Raw genomic sequence first — 25,438 nt, 5'->3', positions numbered from 1 at the left:
AAGAAGGAAAGAAAGAACTAAACTGGTGGGATGGACTGGAGTAGGCTGGGGGGGCGGGGAGGTTGAGGCACAGGGAGGAAAGGAGAAGTCCATGCTGTGACACCCGCAGACAAGATCACAGGCTGCTGATCGTCACCCAGGATGTTACTGTTTGCTTGCTGTAGTCTTATTTGTTCCTGCTTTTCTCATTGCAGATTCTCACCCTGATGTAATAAGTCGCCGTCTTCCCAGCCATCATCCTCGTATTGACAAGCAAATGTCACCTACGTTTGATTGACATCTGTTGCTCCTGAATGCAGAAGTATGATTTAGGAATCAATTCTACTTATTTACTTAAAGCCATTCTTGTGTGTCTTATGTATTTGTTGGTGGGGTAACTTGCCTGATATCTACCCTGGAGGCCTTCCAGTAATATGATAAACCATGCTGTGTCTTCTGCAGCTCACCCACTGAGAATGGGGGCTCTTCTTTCTTGTATTTCTCCTACTTCTCCCCTCCCTCAATGTACATTCGGGAAATCTGCTATGGAGCTTATAGAACTCTTTCCATATTCTAGGAAAAGACCTTGCCCAGCACTTGTGTAAAAGCTCCTTGCTTGATCTTTTGACGCCATTTTGACAAGTGATTATTTCTCGTACATTTAGCGACTTTAAGTAAATGCAACTTTAGGGCCATTGGCAGCATCCCCTGAAAGACTGCTAGAACTGTAAGCCTGTAAGTAGAGTACATATGTATGCGCTCACCACGGTGCAGCATTTGTAAAAAGGACCAACCCCCTCCTCCCCCAGATGCGGTGGACATGTTCATTTAAAATCATTCAGAAATGTTCTTTGGCTTTTCAACATACCTCACTGTTCTTAGGGTAACATCTTATTCATTTAGAAGGCAGAGGAGGAAAACCATCAGGTTAAAAGAAAATCACATCTACCATCTGGAAAATTCTAAAAGGCCCTCCTTCTGTTAACAGTGGCATTTTGAAAACACCTGAAGCACTGATTGTAGAGGAGCTAGCAAAGAAACACTGTCAACTCAGCCACCCTCCTTTCAACCTTCACCTCCACCCTCCAACTGGGGCTGCCGGCAGTGGGGAAATCTGGGACTTAGGTGTGACCCTTGAGCCCTGAAAGCTGTCGCACAGCTGTCTCCCTCCGCCAGGTGGGTCCAGCAGGACCTGCCATCGCTTGGTTCAGCAAGGGAGTATTCAGAATCTCACTGCTCATCCATGTGCAGAGAGAGAAAAAAAGAGAGGCCGAAAAAAAAATCCCACATTGTCAGAGTAATGCCAAACTCTCTCTGAGTGGGATGAGCAGAGCAGATGCTGCAATGAGATGCCAAAGCGGCTCCCCTTCCTCTGTGCCTTGGGTGCCTATAAATTGCTCCGGCGCGCGTTTGTCAGCCTCCTCTTCTCCTGGCAGGTGGTACCCAGGCAGAATTCTGCCTTCAGTCTCTCTCTCGCTCCGCTCCCGGCCGTGAGGCGCTCGCCGCTGCTCGCTCGCTCCTCCGCCCCAGCTTTGAGCCTCGCCGTGCCGACCGTGCCCGCCGCCGCCGCCGCTGGGCGCACCCGGGGGACGCCCGGGCCCACGCGGGGCTTTGGGGTGCGCGTCTATTCGAGTTGTGGTGGTGGCAAAGGAGGAAGAGAGAAAGGAGGAAATAAAAAAAAAAAAAGGCAGCGGACGGGCGAACTGAGCGAGCGAAAGAAGAGGAGGAGGAGGCAGAAAAAGGCAACTTCAGACGGAAAGTTGGTGCGAACTGGCGCAGTCTGCAAAAACGGAAAAGTCGATCGCAGGCGGCGGCGGCATAAAAGTGTGAGCTGCCCGGGAGAGCTCAGGAGGCGGCGGTGGCTGGCTCTGCCCTCCCGGTGGCCGCGCCGGCGCCGGCTGCAGCCACAGGTGCGAAGGAGCTCCCGGGAGGCGAGGGCGCCCCGCGCACCCCTCCCCCGGCCCCCACCCCGGGCTCGGGACTTCGGCTCAAGTCACTGGGCGCCCGCGATCCCTCCCCAGCCGCAGCCTCCGCGGGGGGAGCAGGAGTCGGCAGCAGCGGCCGGCGCACGCCCGCCCAGGGGAGTTGGGGTTCGCAGGGGGTTGTTTTCGGCTCTGAAGAGGTCCCCGCCCAACCTTCAAAATTCTGTCCAAAAGCAGACAAGAGGATCGCCCCGCGCTGAGCCGGCTGGTGGGCAGCAGGAGGCGCCTGATCGCCGCCGGGGCGCTGGGGGTGGTGATGGTGCTGCTGCTGGTGATCCTCATCCCGGTGCTGGTGAGCTCGGCCGGCACGTCGGCGCACTACGAGATGCTGGGCACCTGCCGCATGGTCTGCGACCCCTACGGGGGCACCAAGGCGCCCAGCACCGCTGCCACACCCGACCGCGGCCTCATGCAGTCCCTGCCCACCTTCATCCAGGGCCCCAAAGGCGAGGCCGGCCGGCCCGGAAAGGCGGGTCCGCGCGGGCCCCCCGGAGAGCCCGGGCCACCGGGCCCCATGGGGCCCCCGGGCGAGAAGGGCGAGCCGGGCCGCCAAGGCCTGCCGGGCCCGCCCGGGGCGCCCGGCCTGAACGCGGCCGGGGCCATCAGCGCCGCCACCTACAGCACGGTGCCCAAGATCGCCTTCTACGCCGGCCTCAAGCGGCAGCACGAAGGCTACGAGGTGCTCAAGTTCGACGACGTGGTCACCAACCTCGGAAACCACTACGACCCCACCACCGGCAAGTTCACCTGCTCCATCCCGGGCATCTACTTCTTCACCTACCACGTCCTGATGCGCGGAGGGGACGGCACCAGCATGTGGGCTGATCTCTGCAAAAACAACCAGGTGAGCGCGGGCGGGCGGCGGGGAGGGCGGGGAGGGAGCGCGGGAAGGTGCGAGCGAGAGGGAGGAGACCCCGGAAATGGGGGTGGGAGCCCGCGGAGGAAGGGCGCGGCGGCCGGGCTCCCCGGAGCGACGGCGAGGGGGAACGCCGTCCCGCCCTGGAGAGGCGGGGGTCGTGCGCGCAGGAGGGCGCCCCGCGGCCTGGAGAGGGCGGTTCCGGAGTCTGGGACCCTCGATCGGTGCGCGCGCCTGCGAGCGCGACCCTCGAGGGGCGGGAAGCCGGGAGCTGGGTCCCCGGGACAGCTCGTGCGCTGGGGAGTCCCGGCGCGGGAAGCGACCCCTGGCCGTGGGATCCTCCGCAGCATAGGGTCGCTTACAGGCTTTCTGGGGAGTGGAGAGGGCTGGGGGAGTCCGGAATGGGCGTGGCAGGGTGACCGACTCCGGGGTGGTTAGACAAAGGCCCAAGGGAGAAACAAGGGCCCCGAAGGAATGAGTCCAAGCAGGGCGCAGCCACAGCGGAGGAGCGACCGTGGGGCCCGCCGTCGCCGAGTCCTTGCGGTGTCCCAGGCCATGAAACTCACATATAGTCAATTTCAAGGTGCAAACTCCAGTTTCGTTTTCAGCCAAAAAATAGCGGATGGGAGAGTCAAGGAGTGCTGATAACAAAAAGAATAGTTGAGATTCGGGGGTTCATGCGGTGAAACACAGCGCGCAGCCAGACTCAGAACCCAAACTCTCTGTGGAGTCGGAGGACGCTCAGGCAGGTGGCCTGGGGGACGACCGGTTCGAGCCCAGCCCCGGGTCTATCGGGCCTCTGGACCAGCCGGCCAAGAGGATTTGATTCCCTGAGCCGGTCGGCGCCGCTACAAGGGCTACGCATGGGTCTGCAGTATTCTGCTGGGGCCACTTTACTGTGGAGAAATTCGAGGCCATTGCAAAACCGAAGCTTGTCTGATCTCTTAGTCAGAGGAGGAAAATAATATTTGTAACTACCTAAAAGTGTAATGGGACCTTCTGTGCACGCCGAATCAGTAGCCACTGAGGCGAGGCCTTGCAGCCTGCAGCCTGCGGTGTGGGCTGAGTTTCTCGGTTTTAACTTTGCTTATTGAGTGGCATAGGGGATGGCCCGCGACCCTGGCATCGCCATCAAGAGACCTCCTCTCCTGCAGCAACTTTGACTTAACGAGGTCTATTGGGCTTTAGGTAACTCGACCCCTGGACATTCAGAGATTCTTAGCTATAACCCAGGTTTCTGTTAAGCACCATTCAAGCAGGATTCGGAAGACCTACTTCAGGGCCAGAATTCTTTCAAAAGTGACAGACCAAAAAAAAAAAAAAAAAAAAAAAAAAGTCCTAAATTCGTAAGAGAGAAAAAAGACAAAAAACGTCCTGTTCTCTACCCTATCCTACAAATAGCTTAAGGGACCCTCAGGACACAGAACAAAAAGAGGAAAAATGGCCACCAGGAGGCACTGACAGGGTTGTTTATTATCGTTATTATGCATGAAAATAATATTAAGATAAATAAAAATTATTCACAGAGCAGTAAAACAGTTATAGGCAAATGGCTAAAACGGGCAGGACTCACTGTACCAGAATGGAGCTATTGAATCACCCTCACAAAAAGGCTTATGAACAGCCCCTCAGCAGGCAGCCATGAGACACCCCTTTATTTGCAAATTGGCTCTCTTCTGACTCAAAGGTCAGGTCTGGAAAATACAATCGGGCTGAAGAGATGATTTTTAGAGGTATCAGTTGAAATGAAATGATTCCAATTTTATCAGCAAATGTGTAAAAATGCTCACATCTTTAAATATCTGGAAATTGCAATTGCATGAAAAAAGCAGGGATTAATACATTTAAATTAGTTTAAGTGTTGATGTCTAGACTGCTGAGCCTGTGTATATTACGCTGATTTGAAGAAAATAACACCATGTAGGTGTTCTATGTGTGTTTTGTTTTTAAAATTATTTCATTGTTTGGGGTGTAAAATCTTCCTTTGTATCACGCTAGCATACACATTCCATGAGGATCAGGAAAAATAATAAGGTAAAACAGCTGACCTTATAATGTATAATGCTTTTCATTGGTAATATTAAGCTGCTACTTCTGCAAAAGGTATGCAACAGGTAATTCAGAAAAATAAATCTATAGTGGTAAACATTTTTTTCTTAGTTCACTGTGGACTATTTTGGAAAATGGTTACTACACTACTACTGTTAAGCAATTTTATCTCTAGATTAGAACTATTTTGTCAAGTCCAGTCTGCAGGCAGTTACAAATGAGAAATCTTATAAAATCTTTTTATTAATTTTAAATAATACTTCACTCTTGCTTTTCAATTATATTCTGGTCTGATCACTTCTTAGAATGCCAGGTTCCCTCTCTGAGCTGATCTAATTTGTTTTCATAAAACAGAAACTCAGAGATCCATGTCAGTGTAACGTTCTATGGATTAAGTGGATTTTGAGAAGCACAAAAATTAAACTAAAAATGCAGTTCCCTCTAAGAGAGAGAAATGCTTCTGGACTGTAACCATATGAGAGCCATTTTATTTATGCTTTGTGTAGAATGTAAGATCACAGATGGAAACATCAAAGACCAGTAAATTAACCTGATGTGCCACTTAACCTTTTGTTTATGATTCCACAGAAGTACAGTGAAAATGAAATTACGAGAACATCAGTAGCAATTCATTAAATTACAAATGTCACCATAAATATTATCTCTAATGATAGATCCTCACTAATAAGATAATGCTAAAACTATGCAACCTATTGCAGACACAGAAACATACCCCTAAAATGACCGAAGCTCTCATACTCTCCATGAAGCCATCAACCTAAACTTAATCCTACCATTTGTTGAAAGTCCATGACAGTGCATATTAAAGGTAAAAGTTCAACTCAAATAGCTTTACATTTGGAAAGAGGAAATCTCTTTAATGTTGGTAATCCTTTTAGCAGAAAACATGAAGAAAAATTGCTATTTGAATACAATCACTCTAATGCCACTATAATAAATAAGCCACTCGAATGAAAACTAAAACTGTTTCAGGATTAAAAGCATAAAATAATTAAAGACCAGTTGGTACTCTTAAAAATTTATTAGTTATGGCACCGATGAACATGAAATATTTTTAAAAGGATGAGTGGTTTGTGGGTTGGTATTCGCTTATTAGAGAGATCAATGACATGTCAAATTCATAATCTTTTTAGGGTTAAAGAAATATGGACTAAAGATAAAGCAGAATCTAAATAGTTATCTTGTAATAAGAAAAGACATTGGAGTAAATTTAGGTAGAAATCGGTAGATTGCGCTGAAGAAAGGATGGATCTTATTCCCAGACAGAATGCTGAAATCACTGTACATTTAGGAATCTGGAAACAGTCTCCAGGGTGAACACATTACCTTCCTCAATAGTTTGATGGCTTGAAAGAATTGAAGTCACTGAGCTGGATACTAGAGCTTGAAATTTCAAGTCTTGTTATATCTTTAGAGTATGATCAGGTGAGCAGCCATACCAAAATCATGCCAGGTACACTGGAGTATGGCAATTATTTAATTGGGACAGTCTTACGGTACAGTATAGGTTGAAATCTTAGAGAATTACATTCATTAAAAAGCAACCACACTGGCTTGATCCAACAAAGGTGGTGGAAACTGTGAGGGTAACCTTTCAGTCTGTGGAATCACTCTAATGCATTCACAGGTTTTTGTGGTTACACCTACTGAATTAAAAATGGTGACGTTCACTTGGTTTTGTGGTTACACCCTGGAGAATAAAAATGGCATTATATTTTTAAAAGGATTATTATGTCTAAATCAAGTAATTTTAATATGTCCTGTTTCTCCAGTACCTGCATGTAGAAAACCATGTTAAAGCCCAGTAACCATAGAACATGTCCTAAATACCCAAAGCACTGAATAAAATGTGTCTGGTTATTAGTAATAGCTGAGGAGTATATTATGGGTTGATAACTAATGTATTACTAACATAGCTCATGAATATTTTGTTTTTAATTTTTTTCACCATTAAAAATCCAAAGATGAGAAAAAAACACAAGTCATAATAGCAATATCCTTCTTGTAGATTTGTTTCCCTGGGAATTAATGGCTAGATGAAATTAATGAATCAACGCATTCAACTCCTACAAACTCATGATTAATCTTTAGAAAATATTAGGAAGTCAGACTGCATCATTATTTAATGGTCAAAACAGACCACTTTACTAAATTGGCATATACATTGGAGTCAGTGCTTCCAAGCATAATTACATGGTATATTGCTTTCATTATATTAGTGCCTGTTAGTACAGTGTTAAGCAATTCTAAATCCTTTAAGCCATTTTCTCCTTTTGCTATATGATACCCAGAAAGACATTTTAAAGATACTACTCAAATGACTTTACAAGTTCAGCAGTGTTAAAGAGTCTTCTCCTTTTTTTTTTTTTTTTTTAACATTTCAGCATTAATGTGAGAATATATCACAAGAAAATTTAATTGGAAAACTCATCATTTAAATTTTGAAAGAAATGCATGGAAATTCTTGACTTCTGTCTCATTTCTCTCATTTTGCCAAGTGATAAAATCCAGCATATTGTACCCCAAATCATGCATTATTACATAGTGCAGGTTTACAAAACCACTAAATCACTTGCTGTGTTATTCAGGGAAATATCATTATAGTGGAATAGAAATGAAACAAGCCACAAAGTAGAAGATGTTTTACTGAAATAAATCAAATCTAAGTCTGCCTGTTGAAAGATTTTCCAAGGCAGAATCACAATATATCTAAATGAATATGAAGCCTAATTTGAGCTAAGGATCTGACAGAATGTCCACAATGCATGAGACGATAGGCAATTTGACTGTTTGTAAATGTCTATCAACTCACTAATGAGATCACAGGCTTACCATGGGCAGATTATAAGCAGCCTCTGTCCTCAAATCAAGCCACATATTTAGAATCTCCTAAGTGGGTATTCAATGAAATCATTAAAAAATTCTTCAAACTTGAGAGGCCTCAGAGCATGAAAATTTAGTCCTTTAACTTTTAGATATGTTGAGGTTAAATTGTTGATTTAAATGCACATGTCATAGTTAAGTAATAAAAAGACATGATGGAAAAAAAGAACTCTGAAAACTCAGGTGATATAATCAAAGATGTATAAATGAGCTAAGCTTATGAAGCAGCCTGGTAAAGGGGGCTTTACATGAATTAGATTTGGAAAGCCCTAAATCAAAAGACTTTTTCTTTTTTTTTTTTCTTTGTAAGTAGTAGAGGAGTTGGTATTTTCCTGGGTATTTTTAGCTATTACATACCTCAATTTTCTAATAATTGTGGTGAACAGCTGAACTTAAACTTGAACTTCTGTATTCATAAACAGCTGATTAGAATATTGCTATTTGGCTTAAATTAAAATGCAAAAAATACTATTAGTTTCTTTTCAAAATGTGATTGGGCATAGGGATTGAAGGAGTTAGAAAAACGAGTGATACAGGAAGATAATAAATTGTATGCACGGTTTAGAATGTGTAGTTAGACTGCCAGAATGGTCCCCACTGAAGCACTATTTTGTCCCTTCCTGTCCTCCTTCTCACTAATGTAGCTGAAACTGCCACAGCACTATCCTCATAAAGCTCTGAGGTCAACATGGACTTTCCTATGCTAAATTCTGTACTATGGCAGCAAGTCAGCTTGTGATGCTACACGAATGGCAAAAAAGAAAACTTGAGAATTCTCATTTACGCATCCTAACTCTTGTCTGTTTCACATAGGTGCGTGCTAGTGCAATTGCCCAAGATGCTGATCAGAATTACGACTATGCCAGTAACAGTGTGGTTCTTCATTTGGAGCCGGGAGACGAAGTCTATATCAAATTAGATGGCGGGAAAGCCCATGGAGGAAACAACAACAAATACAGCACGTTTTCTGGATTTATTATTTATGCTGACTGATAATGCAGAAACTAAGATTATTATTCTGAGTTTGAACACTGGATTCGTATGGCTAACGTCAGTGAATCAAGGATCCCAGGGGATGCCAATGGCAGGGCACCTCAGTTGTGTATATGTGGGGAAATCAAATGCTACCTGACTCACATCTGTATCACTCAGAAACATTATGTAAAAAATATCAAAGCAAGATAAGCAGATGTGTGATCCACTACCGCCAAAGCAAATACTCCTTATCGTTAGTGTCCATGTGAATGAAGTCCTATATAGATCACAAATTTTTATAGACAAATCTAAGACATTGAATTATTTCTTCTATATATATGATACTTTGGTGTACTGTGATCTTGCTGCTTTTATCCATATGTCAGCTTTGGTTCTTGTGAGTTTACCTGCTTATTATGATACTTGGAGTCCATTCATAGTGTGGGGAAGAATGATTTTTACCCTGCAGGAGAAGGTCTAATTGAAATAATGCTGCTTGTCCCCAAAGAAATTGTTTGCCTTGTACTCTTGTTAACTTTAGAGCTAGACCTGGGAATGATTCAACTTCAAGCCTTAACCTGGAATTTTCTGGATTTGAGGGAATTCCCAAGCCTATGATCATTTTCATATTTTCTTTTTCTTATATGAATTTTCTTTTCTCTCTTTTCTGGTGATAGTCTTTAAAAATAGAGATTGACAGTGTATCATAGGATTACCCTCTAAGTGTGAAAATGTGTAATTATGTACGGTATTTAGAAAAAGCCCTTATGTGTCCATTTTGTCAACTGAATACATTTAGATTCACTGGGAAAGTCAGAGAAATTTATTCTTTAGTATCAAATCAAACCGAGGCTTTTGCCATCTTTGGAACAAAAGATTATTCATAACCCAATGCACAAAGGTTTAATTTGAGCTGCTGCATACGTCACCAAGGGGACACTAGGTGAGGCCTTCAAATGATTACTACAAGTCTGTGGCCTGAGGTTATTTCAAAATTAACAATTTCGCATATAACCGATATGACAACAGAGTGTTTATATTTTATACAAATATCTGCTAAACATGCACAGATATACTCACACACACATATATATGTTAGATGAAATGTTTTATATATGTATAAAACATATACATATAAAACATATATATATGGCTTTATTCCACAGGGCACAGTGGCTGTATAGCCTCAAAATTTTAATATAAAAAAGTGTATGCATATATACACACACAAACATGCACAAATTATTTAACTTATTTTGGGTTAAAATATATTTTGAATGACAATATATGGAGTAGCAAAAACAGTTAAAATGACTTCTCTTTAAGAGTTATCCAGAAAATTAATTGTATTAGGTTAAAATGCCCCTTATTTCACAGGTCTGTAAGTTAAGGTTATAGTTGCTCTATTACCATATGCCAATCAATACTTTAACTGCATTCCGTGACAGACTGTTAATATGAGGACTGCAGACACCAAGTGGCTCTCCTTTGCAGTGTTTATGAATTACATGCATTTGAGCTATCAATTTTTTTTTCTTTTTTCTCAGGTGGAGTGAAGCTGACAGAACAGTAGATTTGGAGAGTAATACAAATCCTTTCTTTCTGGTTAGAACACACTGCCAAAAGCCATCTCTTTCATCTAAGGAAAAGATTAAAAATGCATGTTGATATCTCCTAATTATCACACAACTTTCACTATTACAATGAAAAATCTGTTCCCCTTTCATTGCCTTTGAAAACTCTGTGACAAGTAGATTTCAAAAACAGAGATTATAAAAATTTGCTTGCTTTACTGGTGAAGGACATTTGCATTTTTTTTTTTATTTAAAGGAATTAATTTGTTCTCCTGGCTCATTCCTCTTTGTTACTTTCTGTTCCAATACACAGAAAGCTTGATCATCTTTGATCAGCAGAAATATCTTTTATTTAGCAAAGCTCAACTTCCCAAGAGTTATGCATGGTGTGCCTATCTGAAGGTAGTGTTAGCTCTGTTGAAATGCCTGGGTCTGAGTAACTGTCATGATTTTTATGATTAAAAACAGACTCTTCATCAAGAATAATGACGAATTCTAACTGGCCTTTGTGATATGTAAGATAACTCATAAATGAATTGCAATGGATTTTATTTCAAATTAACTATATATTTATCAAAGAGGAATTGGCAGCAAGGGTTTGGAGAATATTTTTAGGTACCAAATAGCATAGTGAGGATTCAACCAAAAGATGAATTTATAAGCAGCAGTGCCCATCACCTAAGTGTTTTAACTAAAAGTTTTTAAAAACGTTTTATTTACACAAAATATCAGGGCTGGATACCTTTTAAAGAGGAGGCTCTAGTATCGGGCTGTCATTTCCAATAGATCTGACCTTTTCTTCAGATAAATAAGCATTATTTTCTCTGTTTAGGTCCAAGGAAAAACAAAAGGTAAAGGAAATAAAGGGAATATATATAAGGCAAACATTTCTCTTTTTTTTGCATTATATCTTACTAATTAATTAAATTGTGGCCTTTGTTATAAATGTAATGATTCATTAAACTATATTATGTAATATATTTTGACTTTTATGATTGAATTTTTATAATTCAGTAGTGTTATGTGTTCTTACACAAACTTTGCAAAACAGCAAAATGTATGGCAAAATAGATACCAGAAAGCCAAAGATATCAAAATCACTTTATTAGAAGAATATATAGATAGGTGGACAGTATAAAATTAACCTTTCAAAGTATTTTTATCATTGTGAATTGGTAATCGTATTACAGTCAGTATCCTTTGGGGAAAAAGTCTCAAAATTTAACTTCCCTTGTTGCAGAAGCTATTTTACAGTGCCATATTATTCATTAACCATTAATTAAAGAACCGCAGGATAATTAGTAGGATCATCAATATTACAAGAAACATTACATCGCTCAAGAAGGGAATAATTCAACTAGAAACACTTTAAATTTTCTCAAGTAGTGCAGCTGATAGATTAGGGAGAAAAACAACAACTCCGCTTAGAGGATATAGACTTTAAATCATTGTTTAGAAATAGGTACTTCTGTATTTATTTTGTTAAGGCAAAATAATAGGGCTCAATTAGGCTGAGTAACTCCCTAGAGGCACAGTTGTAATAGCTGGTCTCAGAGAAGGCAAACCCTCCTAGTTCTCATCAGAAGGAAATGATCAGTCATTAGTCCTAGGTAACTGATTAGTATCTCACAGTGGACTGGAAATCGCTGAATGTTCTCTGCAAGTTTTATACTCAAGGTGTGAATTCATAAGCAACCGTCCTATTTGAAAGTTAGCCATTGCTTAGGGTTCTCTATCAGAATCTTATCAAGCACATTCTCAGTTATACCTCTCAGCAACATTTTAGGAACAACATTGGTGAGTATATGAGAATAGCCGTGACCTCCATATTTCATCAGCCGGGTTTTCGTATGTATGTCATGTGCTACCAGAATTCGATCTTCATAGCCCTCTTCCACCAGGAGACGCACCCTGTGAAAAATGTTAACTCATTAGATGGCATTTGTCTTTCATTTTCGCTTTTCAGGGTGTTTTCGACTTTTTACTCATTAACCTATTGTGCTTGTCGTAAAGATACTGCCTTCTACTGTGGCGTGTGTACTGAGAGACCTTTAATAAATATTGTGTGGTGATGATAAAAATATTGCTGCATCCTAGCAGGAACACATCCTTATTCCATGCACACAGAAATTTCTAACCTGTGATATTTATGACAACGCCTGGCAATACTGCATTAAAGATAGCTTCTGATAGGATGTGCCAGTTGGGATGAATGACCACTTTGGCATTTCACTAAATAACTTTGTTCTGGATTTGTATTCAGCAATCCTCTCTCAAATGCCTCTCTCTGTGGGCCCATTTTTCAGATCTCATTCTTGCTCTCTCCTTTTATCTACCAAATAAATATCAAGGACTATTTGCGATTAAAATAGGGAAACAAAAGGAATGTCACTACAAGTAAAGTATTCTGAGAGCAAAATCAGTTGGTCTGCAAGTGAGGGGCACTTGATAAGCTACAAAGCCACTGAAAAAAGGTTGGTCAGTATTTTAACCATTCGCCCCTTTGAAGTCTATGGAAATTTTGATTTAGTTGTAGTCTCTGAGCATTGGATGAAACTGACCAATACAAATATATTCTGTCTTCTTTCCATGTCAGCAAGATTGCTAAAATAATAAGCTGTTCCTTTAAATTTATAGTCGGTGGACTAAAGAACAGCTTCCTGACTATTCTCTAAAAATGAAATCCTCTTTGCTTTGTTAAATGCTGGAATCTGTAGAGTGAGTCACCTCCTGACAGCCACCATCTGTACGTGTCTGGACTCTGGGCAGTGTCTGTCGTGACTTCCATGGGTCTTTGATGGTAGAAGATGCCACTCGCAGACAATGGCTCTTCTATGGGATTCTCTGAATAGTTTTTTTGGCGTCTAGAATCTAAAGTGGATCTAGACGGATGGACGGTGCCTTCCTCCAGAGGTTGATTATTTGAAAGGTATCTTTTTTTGTTTCAAAAGCATTTCTTGGTGTCCTAGTACATGAGTCATATTTAATAACTACTACAGTGAGCAAAACGTGGGGTACTACACACACAAAAAAACTGAAGCACAAAGCCCTGCCCTCTGAGAACACATATTTTAAAATAAATTATAATGGAAGAATAGACTTTGTATCTGCAGGTCAAAGGAATGCAAGCACCAGCAGGGAAGAGCCATGCCTGTCCTATAAGTGCATGTAATGACTTTTGTGCCACTAAGATTTTTTGCCTCATTGAAATTTGTATAATATCCTGAAGTTCTGATCTGCAGTTACTTTTGGAACACACTCAGTTTAGGGGAATTATCTAAGATAAGTTATATGATCACATAAAAAGACAAAGATTTGACAGAATGCATGCACAATGCTGAAGCTTAGGGTGACAAACCTTGATCCACAACTGCAAAGAAGTATCATGGTATAGGAGGTTTTAGGAAACACTTTCTCCCTGATATTTTCTGGGCATTTTCCAAAATTTTTGCCTATGTTTCTTATCTGATAAATACAATTTCTCATATTATAAAGGCAGATCATGTGGATAAACAAATTCCTCTAAGATGTCTTGTGTAAGACCTTGAAACACAATGTTATCAAATCATGAAGTAGAATGAAAGAGTATAGAGGACAAGATACTCATACTTAAAACCGGGAATCCTTAGAGCCCATCAAGTCAAGAATCTGGAGACTACTTATCTCATGAGAAAGATAACGTTATGGCTCTGGACACACAATCATATCCTGACTATCAAGAAAACCTGCCCCATCCTGCTTACACTAAAAGATCATCTCTCCTGTTGTGCCATTATATGGAAGAACAGGAGTTACAGAGATGCTGCCAGAAAAGGGGGAGCCACTACAGACGAGAAGACAAAAAATCACGGTAATTATAGAAATACAAATGAGTTAGTGTTTGCAAACAAATATTAGAGAGAGACTACAAAGTGTGAAAAGGCAGAGATATAATAAGATTTGAGAAATGGAGCAGAAGATTGAAAACAGGTGTTAGACACAGAATTTCTGGTGCTGAACACCAGAGGTAGGCAGAAGCGTGCTTGTGTGTTCATGCACTTCAGAGGTTTAAGACTACAATGGCTCAGAAAAGGACTGCAGATGCATGATGAAAACCAAGTGTGCAAGACAGTGGGGTACTGGAGCACATGCAACCCAAAAGGGCATTCAGTGCTTAACATGGGCTGTCCTTGGGTCAAACGATAATGCATGGTTTAATTTAAGGAAGATTAAGCACACATACATATACATATGTATGGAATAGCACACAGGCATTACATATATACACACACATTCATATTATAATAATTTTTATTATTTCCATACATCCAGAATGGCTATATTTAGCACAGTAAAGGATAAACAAATGGCCAAAAGGAGCTAAGAAGGAATGCTGGGGGAGCCATCGGTCATCTGACCCTTCTATCTCCTTCACAGATGCTCCTTTACAGATCTTCTTTCTCTTGTTCTAGAAGGTCTGGGAGCCTCATACGAGACACAGGCGTGCAAAAGATGCACCTCACTACCACAAAGGGGCTTGGGAAAAGGCAATCCAGAGTGCAAAGTTCCCATTTCCAAGATGATTTAGAAAACATGTGTTGAGACTGGGCACGGTGGCTCACGCCTGTAATCCCAGCACTTTAGGAGGCTGAGGTGGGCGGATCACGAGGTCAGGAGATCGAGACCATCCTGGCTAACACGGTGAAACCCCGTCTCTACTAAAAATACAAAAAATTAGCCGGGCGTGGTGGCGGGCGCCTGTAGTCCCAGCTACTCGGGAGACTGAGGTAGGAGAATAGCGTGAACCTGGGAGGCAGAGCTTGCAGTGAGGTGAGATTGCGCCACTGCACTCCTGCCTGGGCGACAGAGCGAGTCTCCATCTCAAAAAAAAAAAAAAAAAGAAAGAAAGAAAGAAAAAAGAAATAAAACATATGTTGAGGGCATTGATCAGGAAATCATGTTTTTGAGATTGTGAAAGATGAGAATGACTGAATGCACTGCCCTATTTTAAATTCCAGATGCCCTTAGGCAAGGAATAGTCTCCTCTGAGTATAAACTAACTAGTAGGGCTTTAGGGGAACAGGTTCACCTGTATTGAATCGGGTTCCTCGGCAAGTACATTAAAATAATAAAACAAAAATAAACAAAGAAACAATATATCTACTTGTCAAATAACTGATCTGAGTATTAAAAGAAAAGACAGCTTCATTGGTCAAGACAGGTGAAGTCATTTGCTCATGTAGAGTTGAGAGTTGCCATCTTACTTAACTAACGCAACACTGATTAACTAGCTTTCCCTAATGATACTAAACTTGAAGCATAGTACTATTAATGAGGTGATCAAGGCCAAATGCCAGTACTTGGAGACAGCAGAAGGCATACAGACATAAATGTGACTTCCCAGGGAAAGATCCTCAGGATGTCCCAACTATGACCACTGGCTCAAGATATTCCCCTCAACCCAGCGTGCCTTATTCAACTAGCAATACTTGAATCTCATGGTTCCTGGACATCACTTCTCAATTCCCGCTTTGCTACTTCCATTGCAACCACTTTTCTGTTCTCATAATTATATTCTAGTTCTTGTTATCATAGGGAACTACTGCTCCCCCTCGGAAATCTCCATCTTCAGTTTCCCACTCTGATCATGTTACATTTTTCTACTTTTTCCACTCACTTCTTCTACTGTGTATATATACACACACACACATATATATATACACATACACATACAGTATATATATTTGAACACATATATATGCTCCACCCACTTCATTAAAGCCTGCAGTCCAGTTATTTGCCCTGCTATGCTTTTCCTGTCTATCTGCCCATTCCTCTCTATGCTTTCTTCCCTCCAGCTTGGATCCCATGACCCTCATCTCAACCCTTCCTTTGTTATCCATCTCTTTCAGATAGAATCCCAACTCTCAATCTCTTGAACTGTTCCCATTTTCTGCTTGTATGCACACAACTTCTCTGGTTCCACTACCAAAATGCAAAACGGTTTTGCTTTTGGAAAATAATCACCAAATCATGTGCATTGGTGCCAATACACAGGCATGCAATCATGATTTCTAGACTCAACTACATCTTGTACATAACACATCCATGTCAAGATCTCTCTCACTGACCTGACAGCCATTCCTAGCCTTCCTCCTGCTCTACATGGTGCTGCCCTAAATCCACTCTTTTTTTCTCAGGAGATAACCATGTCCACCTCACAGAGACACTAGAGGACAAGTGGCCATGTGTCCTCAGTCTCCTGTTTCCCTCACTAAGACTTCTATTTGCATTCACCCCATTGCTGTGTTGTGCTCTCTCATTTCCATGGAAAAAGCATCCTTTTAATTGACTTTCTATTTGTTCCACAGATTCCATCTATTTGTCGCCTTAGAAACCTTGCTCTATATTTCTTATCTATCCAGAGTTTTTAAAGTCAACATCTATTGAACACTTCCATATTCTGCACCAGACACTCAGACAAAGACTTGGAAAACATTATTTCATGTCAATTCTATAGTAACCCTGTGGAATGGGCACCACTTCCCTGGACTCATTCTTTCTGGCTCTGGCTCTGCTCTTGCTCTTAAGTCACATAAACATTGCTCAACTCTTACTAGAAGCTTCCCTTGATCCTTTATTGACTTCTAACTCCAGCCCCATTTCCTTGCTTCCCTCCACTGCCAAGCTTCTTGAAAGAGTCACCTCAACATCCTCTCTCCTCTTCCTCATGGCCCACCCATTTCTCAAGCCTTTTCCACTGAGACTGCACTTACTGTTTATAAAATGTGAGCCTCCTAATTGTGAAATCCAATGGATGCTTTTCAGTCTTTATTTCCCTTGATATTTGTCACTTATTACTGGCATTCAAGCCCTTCTGCCCTGAGACTTCCTCTCTACTGACTTCCATAACAACATATGTCTCTCATGTTATCATTTTGAAAACTTCTCCTCGACCTTTCCTTGAGCAACGGTTCCTACTCCATTCCTTAAATGTCTCTGTCCCCAGGTCTCTGTCCTCATCCTCTTCTCTGAGTGATGTCATTCATTCCCACGGTTTGACTATCACATACAAACCATATCTTAGGGCTTCATTGGATAGCAACACTTAGATATTCCCAAACGAAAGTCTTCCTTGTCAATCTCCAATTTATTTCTCCTCCTAGATTTTCTAACTTGGTTCATTCAATCTTCTTATCACCATGTGACCAAGACCAAACTAGGTAGCTGTCACTGACGCCTAAAACTTTCTACTTGATTACGAAGAATGACTCCTGCAATTATTGGCTAGCATCACACATACGATTTTGGAAGACTGCATTCATTTTATATGATATTTAGTCTTTAAACCTTATACTTTTAGCATTTAACTTGAAATCACCTTTTTAATGAAAACTTTTGATAAAGCATTTCAAATATTACTTGTAGGAAGTTATGGCTTTAGTGTGGTCAACCTGACAGAGGAACAGCTTATTTCATTAGGGGTAAAAAGAGGAAAATGTCCCTTGTTCTCTGATTTTCATGGCAGGGGTTGGGTATTATCTGTGTTTCCTGTCAGCTGCCCATCTGCACTGAACTTCTAAGGCTCTGCTAAGCTTTAGCCTACTTAGGATGACTCATTTTCTCCTTAAAATAATATAGAGAGATTTTCTCCCTGAAACAGCATAGATATATTTTTCTCTGCAAGTCTGTGCTTCAGCCTGCTTACTGTTTTCTGAATCTTTGCTAATACTTCCCTAGATATGACAATCAAAAAGGGCTAGGGAAAGGGAATGCTATGAGAGACTTTACCATACTTACCTTCTAATTCTTTTGTTATCATCAGGCATGTCAATATCTGGGCCGAGTTGGTAATGAAGTAGTTCAGTACCAAAGAGATCATATTCCAAGTAGCAGCCAAGTTGAGCAAACTCCAAGAGCTCCTTCTTATCAAGTATAGTCCTAGAAACAATATGACAGATAAATTGTTATTATGAAGAGCCCGTTTTCTACATGTACATACTAGAAGTTTCAAGCACACTATGTACAAGAACATAGTTGAAGTCAAGTAACAGAAACTTCTGAAATGGCTCTTAATGATGTGAGTATAAAACAGTAAGTTCAATTTGTTACTAGAAACAACAGAACTTACTCATCTAAAAAGGAGTTTTCCCCTCTAAAGTACTTGGGTACTACAGACTTAGTTTAATGATGCTTCCATTATTCCAAAGCAAGTTTGGAATTCTCCCTCAGAACTGTGTTCAGAATATGCCCCCACACTATTTTGAGAATCCTTAATGGGGTAAATTTTCATCCTCTAAGGACTGCTATGAACTGTAAAAACTATCAAAGGAAATCTGGCCTCAGGTCTGGTGAATTAGGTGAATAATGCGAATCTGGGTAACACATGAGGCTTTGCCCTATGGTAGCAGGGTGATTTTCTTGTGAAGATTGTAAAGTGGTTCTAAAATTAATTCTAAAGCCTTTAAAGAATATCATTCCAACATTTTCTTTAAGGCACAATACTCATACAGATATTTATGTTCTGGAGTGCTTATTTTTTAAATAAAATTTATTATTTTATGATAAATTTTATGGATATCTTCTCATTTCAATAGATATCATATAAAGAATAAAACTATTTTAGGATGTAAGATTATGTAAATGAAAGGGAAAGGAGAGAAATGTAAGACAAGTACAGGCTACAGACAAGAGTAGAGTACAGAGCAAGAGTAGATTATATCAAGAAATTTGCATTATAACAAGTAAAAAGAGATGAACTAAGGTAACCCCAAAATACCACTGTAGAGATCCAATCACACAGAGAGCTAAGAAGGAATAAAAACATCCTAGCAGAAGACAATATGGGAAAAAAAAGTGAAGGAAAAATATACCCATTAGACATTTCATGAAGGGAAGGAAGACACTGCACAAAGGGAATGAAGGAAAAGTATACCCCATTAGACATTGCATGAAAGGAATGAAGGACCTAGAGAAATGTAAGGGATTGTTTGGGATTGGAAATTGGCCTGGAGATGAGTTGCGAACATTAGACAGTCATTGTCTTACTGGCTTTTTATCCATGTTGATATGTCTATTACTTTGGGAACTCCACGATGTGAGGATTAAAGCACTATTTTGTGGCAGGGTGCAGTGGCTCAATCCCAGCAGTTTGTGAGGCCGAGGTGGGTGAATCACTGGAGGTCAGGTGTTCCAGACCAGTCTAGCCAACATAGTGAAACCACGTCTCTACTAAAAGTACAAAAATGGCCGGATGTGGTGGCTCACACCTGTAATCCCAGTAGTTTAGGAGGCCGAGGTGGGTGGATCACCTGAGGTCAGGAGTTCAAGACAAGCTTGGCCAACATGGTGAAACCCCATCTCTACTAAAAATACGAAAAATTAGCTGGGCATAGTGGTGGGTGCCTGTAATCCCAGCTACTTGGGAGGCTGAGGCAGGAGAACTGCTTGAACCTGAGAGACAGAGGTTGCAGTGAGCTGAGATCACACTATTGTGCTCCAGCCTGAGCAACAGAGTGAGACTCCATCTCAAAAGACAAAAACAAAAACAAAACAAAAATTAGCTGGGGGTGGTGGCAGGCACCTGTAATCCCAGCTACTCGGGAGGCTGAGGCATGAAAATCACTTGAAACTGGGAGGTAGAGGTTGCAGTGAGCTGAGATAGTGCCATTGCATTCCAGCCTGGGTGACAGAGCAAGACTCCATCTCAAAAAACAAAAAGCACTAATATGTGGCTGGGCGTGGTGGCTCACGTCTGTAATCCTAGCACTTTGAGAGGCCAAGGTGGGTGGATCATTTGAGGCCAGGAGTTTGAGACCAGCCTGGCCAACATGGTGAAAACCCATCTCTACTAAAAATACAAAAAAAAAAAAAAAAAAAAAAAAAGCCCTATCATGTGTCCATGAATCTACTTCTAAGAGGTCAGAAGTATTTTCAAAGTTTTTTTTTTTTTTTTTGAGACGGAGTCTCCCTCTGTCGCCCAGGCTGGAGTGCAGTGGCATGATCTCGGCTCACTGCAACCTCCATCTCTCGGGTTCAAGTGATTCTCTTTCTTCAGCCTCCCGAGTAGCTGGGACTACAGGTGTGTGCCACCACTCCCTGCTAATTTTTGTATTTTTAGTAAAGACGGGGTTTTGCCATGTTGGCCAGGCTGGTCTCGAACTCCTGACCTCAGGTGATCCACCTGTTTCAGCCTCCCAAAGTCCTGGGATTACAGGCGTGAGCCACCGTGCCTGGTCAAAGCTTTTCTTATAAACCATAGGAGAACCAATTAAGCCTCCGTGTGCCATGGGTGCGGGAAGTTTCTCCTTTCCTGTGAGGTTCCTGGGAGTTGACTACTGACTTTCATTCTGAGCTATCATACCCTGGCTGGCTCATTTTCATTTTCTTCACCAAATTAGCATAATTTAGAGTTCACGATGTTGTTTTAGGCAGGGAGGCTAAAAAATCTTTCCTTTATACTATAAAATGTACATTAGTTCTGTGCTATCTTCTATTAATACTACTCATTTTCCATCTTCTTACCATGGAGACCATCTTTTGCTTCCAAAATTACTAGGCTGAAAGAATATGTGTTTTTCTATAGAAAACATATTCTGTTTTCCCCAAAGAACCATACTTGAAAAAAACAAAATATACACAATTAAAGTAACGTAAGCGGGGAGAGGTAAGTTTAGTATTTTTCCTTTTGAGTAAATTCAGTGTGTTAATTATCCAATATGGGCAGGGTACTGGGGGAGGGGAGGAGTCAGCAGGGAAATGGAGCCACCAGTTACAGGTTGGATCATACTCTTATTTCTGCTCCTCATGGCTTTTTCTGTCCTTTGGGCCAATGCCTTGAGAATAACTTTTCTAAATTTTCAGTGCTATATCCAGGCATATACTTAGTGAAAAGTCCGTGGTAAGTGTAAAGCCTTAGAAAACTCCTTAGCCTTAGCTCCAATTGAAAATAAAAAGTAAAGTCACTTAGCATCATTATCACCATGATGACAATTATGAGAACTTACTATGTGTCTGACATTGTGCGAAGTGCATTACATGTATTATCTCATTTAATACTCTCCATGATCCCAGCAGCTCTCAATTTTAAAGACCGAGAAACTGGGACTTGATTAGATACTCACTCAAGGTGACGTGCTAGAATTTAAATTCATCTCAAAGTTAGAACTTACGCTGTAAACCACCATACTGTATGGCTTCTCCCATTGCTAAATATTGTTTTTTACTCAAAGGACATTTTCCAGAATTACAATGACTGAATGTAGACAGAGTGTGCTTTAATTTTTAATTTGAAATTTCCTCCCCATGGTACCCTCAAACTGCACTTGAAAAATGGAGAGTTTACCATCAAAGGATAGTATGGGGGGAAGAAAGTGAAAAGCCCAGAAAGGTAAGAAAGGATTCGCTTGTGGAGATTGTTAATTGCTAAGTCAGAGGGTAACTATATATAGTAAGCAGGATTAAATCTTTACAGTTATTTTAGACAATCTGAATGACATGATCAAAGAGAAAGGAACTATGGTAATCATGACAACTGCTTACTTTCTTACTATGGTGTGTGTGTGTGTGTGTGTGTGTGTGTGTAGTTATTCATTTTTTTAACTGACATATAGTGATATGACCCCCTCTGGATAACTAAACACTAGTGTGAAGTCAACTAAGAAATGAATATTACAAATATTGGCTGAGCATGGGGGCTCACACCTGTAATCCCAGCACTTTGGGAGGCCAAGGCAGGTGGATCATTTGAGGTCAGGAGTTCAAGACCAGCCTGGCCAACATGGTGAAACCCTGGCTCTACTAAAAATACAAAAATTAACTGGGTCTCGTGGCATGCGCTGCAGTCCCAGCTACTCAGGAGGATGAGGCAGGAGAATCGCTTGAACCTGGAAGGCAGAGGTTGCAGTAAGCCGAGATCGTGCCACTGTACTCCAGCTTGGATGACAGAGTGAGACTGTGTCTCAAAAAATAAAAATAAAAAAATAAAATAAAAGAGGAATGAGGAGATGGCAGGCATGGTGGCTCATGCTTGTGGTCCCAGCTACTTGCAAGGCTGCCTGAGGAGGATTGCTTGAGCCCATGAGTTCAAGGCTGCAGTGACCTATGATCACACCACTATACTCCAGCTTGGGAGACAGAGTGAGCCCCTTACTCTAAAAAAAGAAATATAAACAAATAAAAAATAAAAGATGAATGGGGACTGTAGGGACCCAATTCTCCAGATGCAATGAAATATAAATGTTACCTACGTTATAAAAGTTAACTGAAGAATCTCACAATAAGCAGAGATGTCTTTCTAGAGGAAGACTAACACTGTTCAATAAGATTCATCCACACATGTAAGTTTCAAAAGTAACCCCTGGCCGGGCACATTGGCTCACTCCTGTAATCCCAGCACTTTGGGAAGCCAAGGTGGAAGGATCCCTTGAGCTCAGGAGTCTGAGACTAGCCTTGGAAACAAAGCAAGACCCTGTCTCTACAATGAAACTTTAAAAATTAGCAGGGCGTGGTGGTATGTGCCTGTGGTCCCAGTTACTCAAGAGGCTGAGGTGGGAGGATCATTTGAGCCCAGGAGTTTGAGGCTGCAGTAGCTATGGTCGCACTGCTGCACTCCAGCCTGGGTGACAGAGTGAGACCTTGTCTCAAAAAAAAAAAAAAAAAAAAAAAAAAAAGTAATCCTTGTGAATGCTTATCCACTCAAAAAGCTTATATAAAGGGGTGTGACTTTGGGGAAGCTGGTTCCTCTGTAAAAATGCTCTTAAAAATTTCACGGTCACATGCGAGGGGAGATTGCTTCAGAAGGGAAGCAATTAGGCTGATATTTTACACATCAGGAAAACGCAGTTGAAAAAAGGGGCAAGGCCAGATGCAGTGAGTGGCTCATGCCTGTAATCCCAGCACTTTGGGAGGATGAGCCTCTGGGAGGGTTGCTTGAGCCCAGGAGTTTGAGACAAAACACAGAGAGACCCTGCCTCTATAACATAAACAAACAAATAGAAAGAAAAAGAGGGGAGGAGAAATTTGCTGTCATAAAAAAACCAAGACATACATACGTATATATGCAGGGTTTTTTTCTGATTTTTTAACTGCCATTTATTGATATGACCTCCTTCGGGTAACTAAATATTAATGTGAAGGCAATTAAGAAATGAATTCAGCTGCGCACAGTGGCTCATGCCTATTAATTCCAGCACTTTGGGAGGCTGAGGTGGAAGGGTCACTTGAGCTCACAAATTCCAGACCAGTCTGGGCAACATGGCAAAACCACATAGTGTTGGAAGTTCTGGCCAGGGCAATTAGGCAGGAGAAGGAAATAAAGAGTACTCAATTAGGAAAAGAGGAAGTCAAATTGTCCCTGTTTGCAGATGACATGATTGTATATCTAGAAAACCTCATTGTCTCAGCCCAAAATCTCCTCAAGCTGATAAGCAACTTCAGCAAAGTCTCAGGATACAAAATCAATGTGCAAAAATCACAAGCATTCTTATACACCAATAACAGACAAACAGAGAGCCAAATCATGAGTGAACTCCCATTCACAATTGCTTCAAAGAGAATGAAATGCCTAGGAATCCAACTTACAAGGGACGTGAAGGGCCTCTTCAAGGAGAACTACAAACCACTGCTCAATGAAATAAAAGAGGACACAAACAAATGGAAGAACATTCCATGCTCATGGGTAGGAAGAATCAATATCGTGAAAATGGCCATACTGCCCAAGGTAATTTATAGATTCAATGCCATCCCCATCAAGCTACCAATGACTTTCTTCACAGAATTGGAAAAAACTACTTTAAAGTTCATATGGAACCAAAAAAGAGCCTGCATCACCAAGTCAATCCTAAGCCAAAAGAACAAAGCTGGAGGCATCATGCTACCTGACTTCAAACTATACTACAAAGCTACAGTAACAAAAACAGCATGGTACTGGTACCAAAACAGAGATATAGATCAATGGAACAGAACAGAGCCCTCAGAAATAACGCCGCATATCTACAACTATCTGATCTTTGACAAACCTGAGAAATACAAGCAATGGGGAAAGGATTCCCTATTTAATAAATGGTGCTGGGAAAACTGGCTAGCCATATGTAGAAAGCTGAAACTGGATCCCTTCCTTACACCTTATACAAAAATTAATTCAAGATGGATGAAAGACTTAAATGTTAGACCTAAAACCATAAAAACCCTAGAAGAAAACCTAGGCATTACCATTCAGGACATAGGCATGGGCAAGGACTTCATGTCTAAAACACCAAAAGCAATGGCAACAAAAGCCAAAATTGACAAATGGGATCTAATTAAACTCAAGAGCTTCTGCACAGCAAAAGAAACTACCATCAGAGTGAACAGGCAACCTACAAAATGGGAGAAAATTTTCGCAACCTACTCATCTGACAAAGGGCTAATATCCAGAATCTACAATGAACTCAAACAAATTTACAAGAAAAAAACAAACAACCCCATCAAAAAGTGGGCAAAGGACATGAACAGACACTTCTCAAAAGAAGACATTTATGCAGCCAAAAGACACATGAAAAAATGTTCACCATCAATGGCCATCAGAGAAATGCAAATCAAAACCACAATGAGATACCATCTCACACCAGTTAGAATGGCTATCATTAGAAAGTCAGGAAACAACAGGTGCTGGAGAGGATGTGGAGAGATAGGAACACTTTTACACTGTTGGTGGGACTGTAAACTAGTTCTACCATTGTGGAAGTCAGTGTGGCGATTCCTCAGGGATCTAGAACCAGAAATACCATTTGACCCAGCCATCCCATTACTGGGTATATACCCAAAGGACTATAAATCATGCTGCTATAAAGACACATGCACACGTATGTTTATTGCGGCATTATTCACAATAGCAAAGACTTGGAACCAACCCAAATGTCCAACAATGATAGACTGGATTAAGAAAATGTGGCACCTATACACCATGGAATACTATGCAGCCATAAAAAATGATGAGTTCATGTCCTTTGTAGGGACATGGATGAAATTGCAAGTCATCATTCTCAGTAAACTATCGCAAGAACAAAAAACCAAACACCGCATATTCTCACTCATAGGTGGGAATTGAACAATGAGAACATATGGACACAGGAAGGGGAACATCACACTCTGGGGACTGT

The 25,438-nt window shown here is 41.3% G+C and overlaps 2 protein-coding genes across 2 annotated transcripts in view; one reads left to right on the top strand and one right to left on the bottom strand.

Annotated features, from left to right (window-relative positions):
• Window positions 1-1,264: 1,264 nt before the first annotated feature.
• Window positions 1,265-11,408, top strand: C1QL3 (complement C1q like 3). Its single transcript, XM_024254116.3, has 2 exons — window positions 1,265-2,805; window positions 8,584-11,408. The coding sequence occupies exons 1-2, from the start codon at window positions 2,218-2,220 to the stop codon at window positions 8,761-8,763; spliced, it is 768 nt and encodes a 255-aa protein (XP_024109884.1). The 5' UTR covers window positions 1,265-2,217; the 3' UTR covers window positions 8,764-11,408.
• PTER (phosphotriesterase related) overlaps window positions 11,401-25,438 on the bottom strand; it is a gene marked incomplete at its 5' end in the record, with an annotated part of 29,702 nt that continues 15,664 nt past the window's right edge. Inside the window, 2 exon segments of the mRNA NM_001133311.1 lie at window positions 11,401-12,230; window positions 18,099-18,239. Coding sequence (NP_001126783.1) covers window positions 12,020-12,230; window positions 18,099-18,239 — 352 coding nt within the window. The 3' untranslated portion in view covers window positions 11,401-12,019.

Source organism: Pongo abelii, chromosome 8 (assembly GCF_028885655.2).
Source record: "Pongo abelii isolate AG06213 chromosome 8, NHGRI_mPonAbe1-v2.0_pri, whole genome shotgun sequence".
Lineage (NCBI taxonomy): Eukaryota > Metazoa > Chordata > Mammalia > Primates > Hominidae > Pongo > Pongo abelii.
Note: the sequence above shows the minus strand (reverse complement) of the source record. Positions and strands in the feature narration are given on the sequence as shown.

Coding starts and splice junctions, on each gene's coding strand:
- C1QL3 (XM_024254116.3), top strand. CDS start 2,218: ATGGTGCTGCTGCTGGTGATCCTCATCCCGGTGCTGGTGAGCTCGGCC. Junction 2,806..8,583: donor ATCTCTGCAAAAACAACCAG/GTGAGCGCGGGC, acceptor TGTTTCACATAG/GTGCGTGCTAGTGCAATTGC.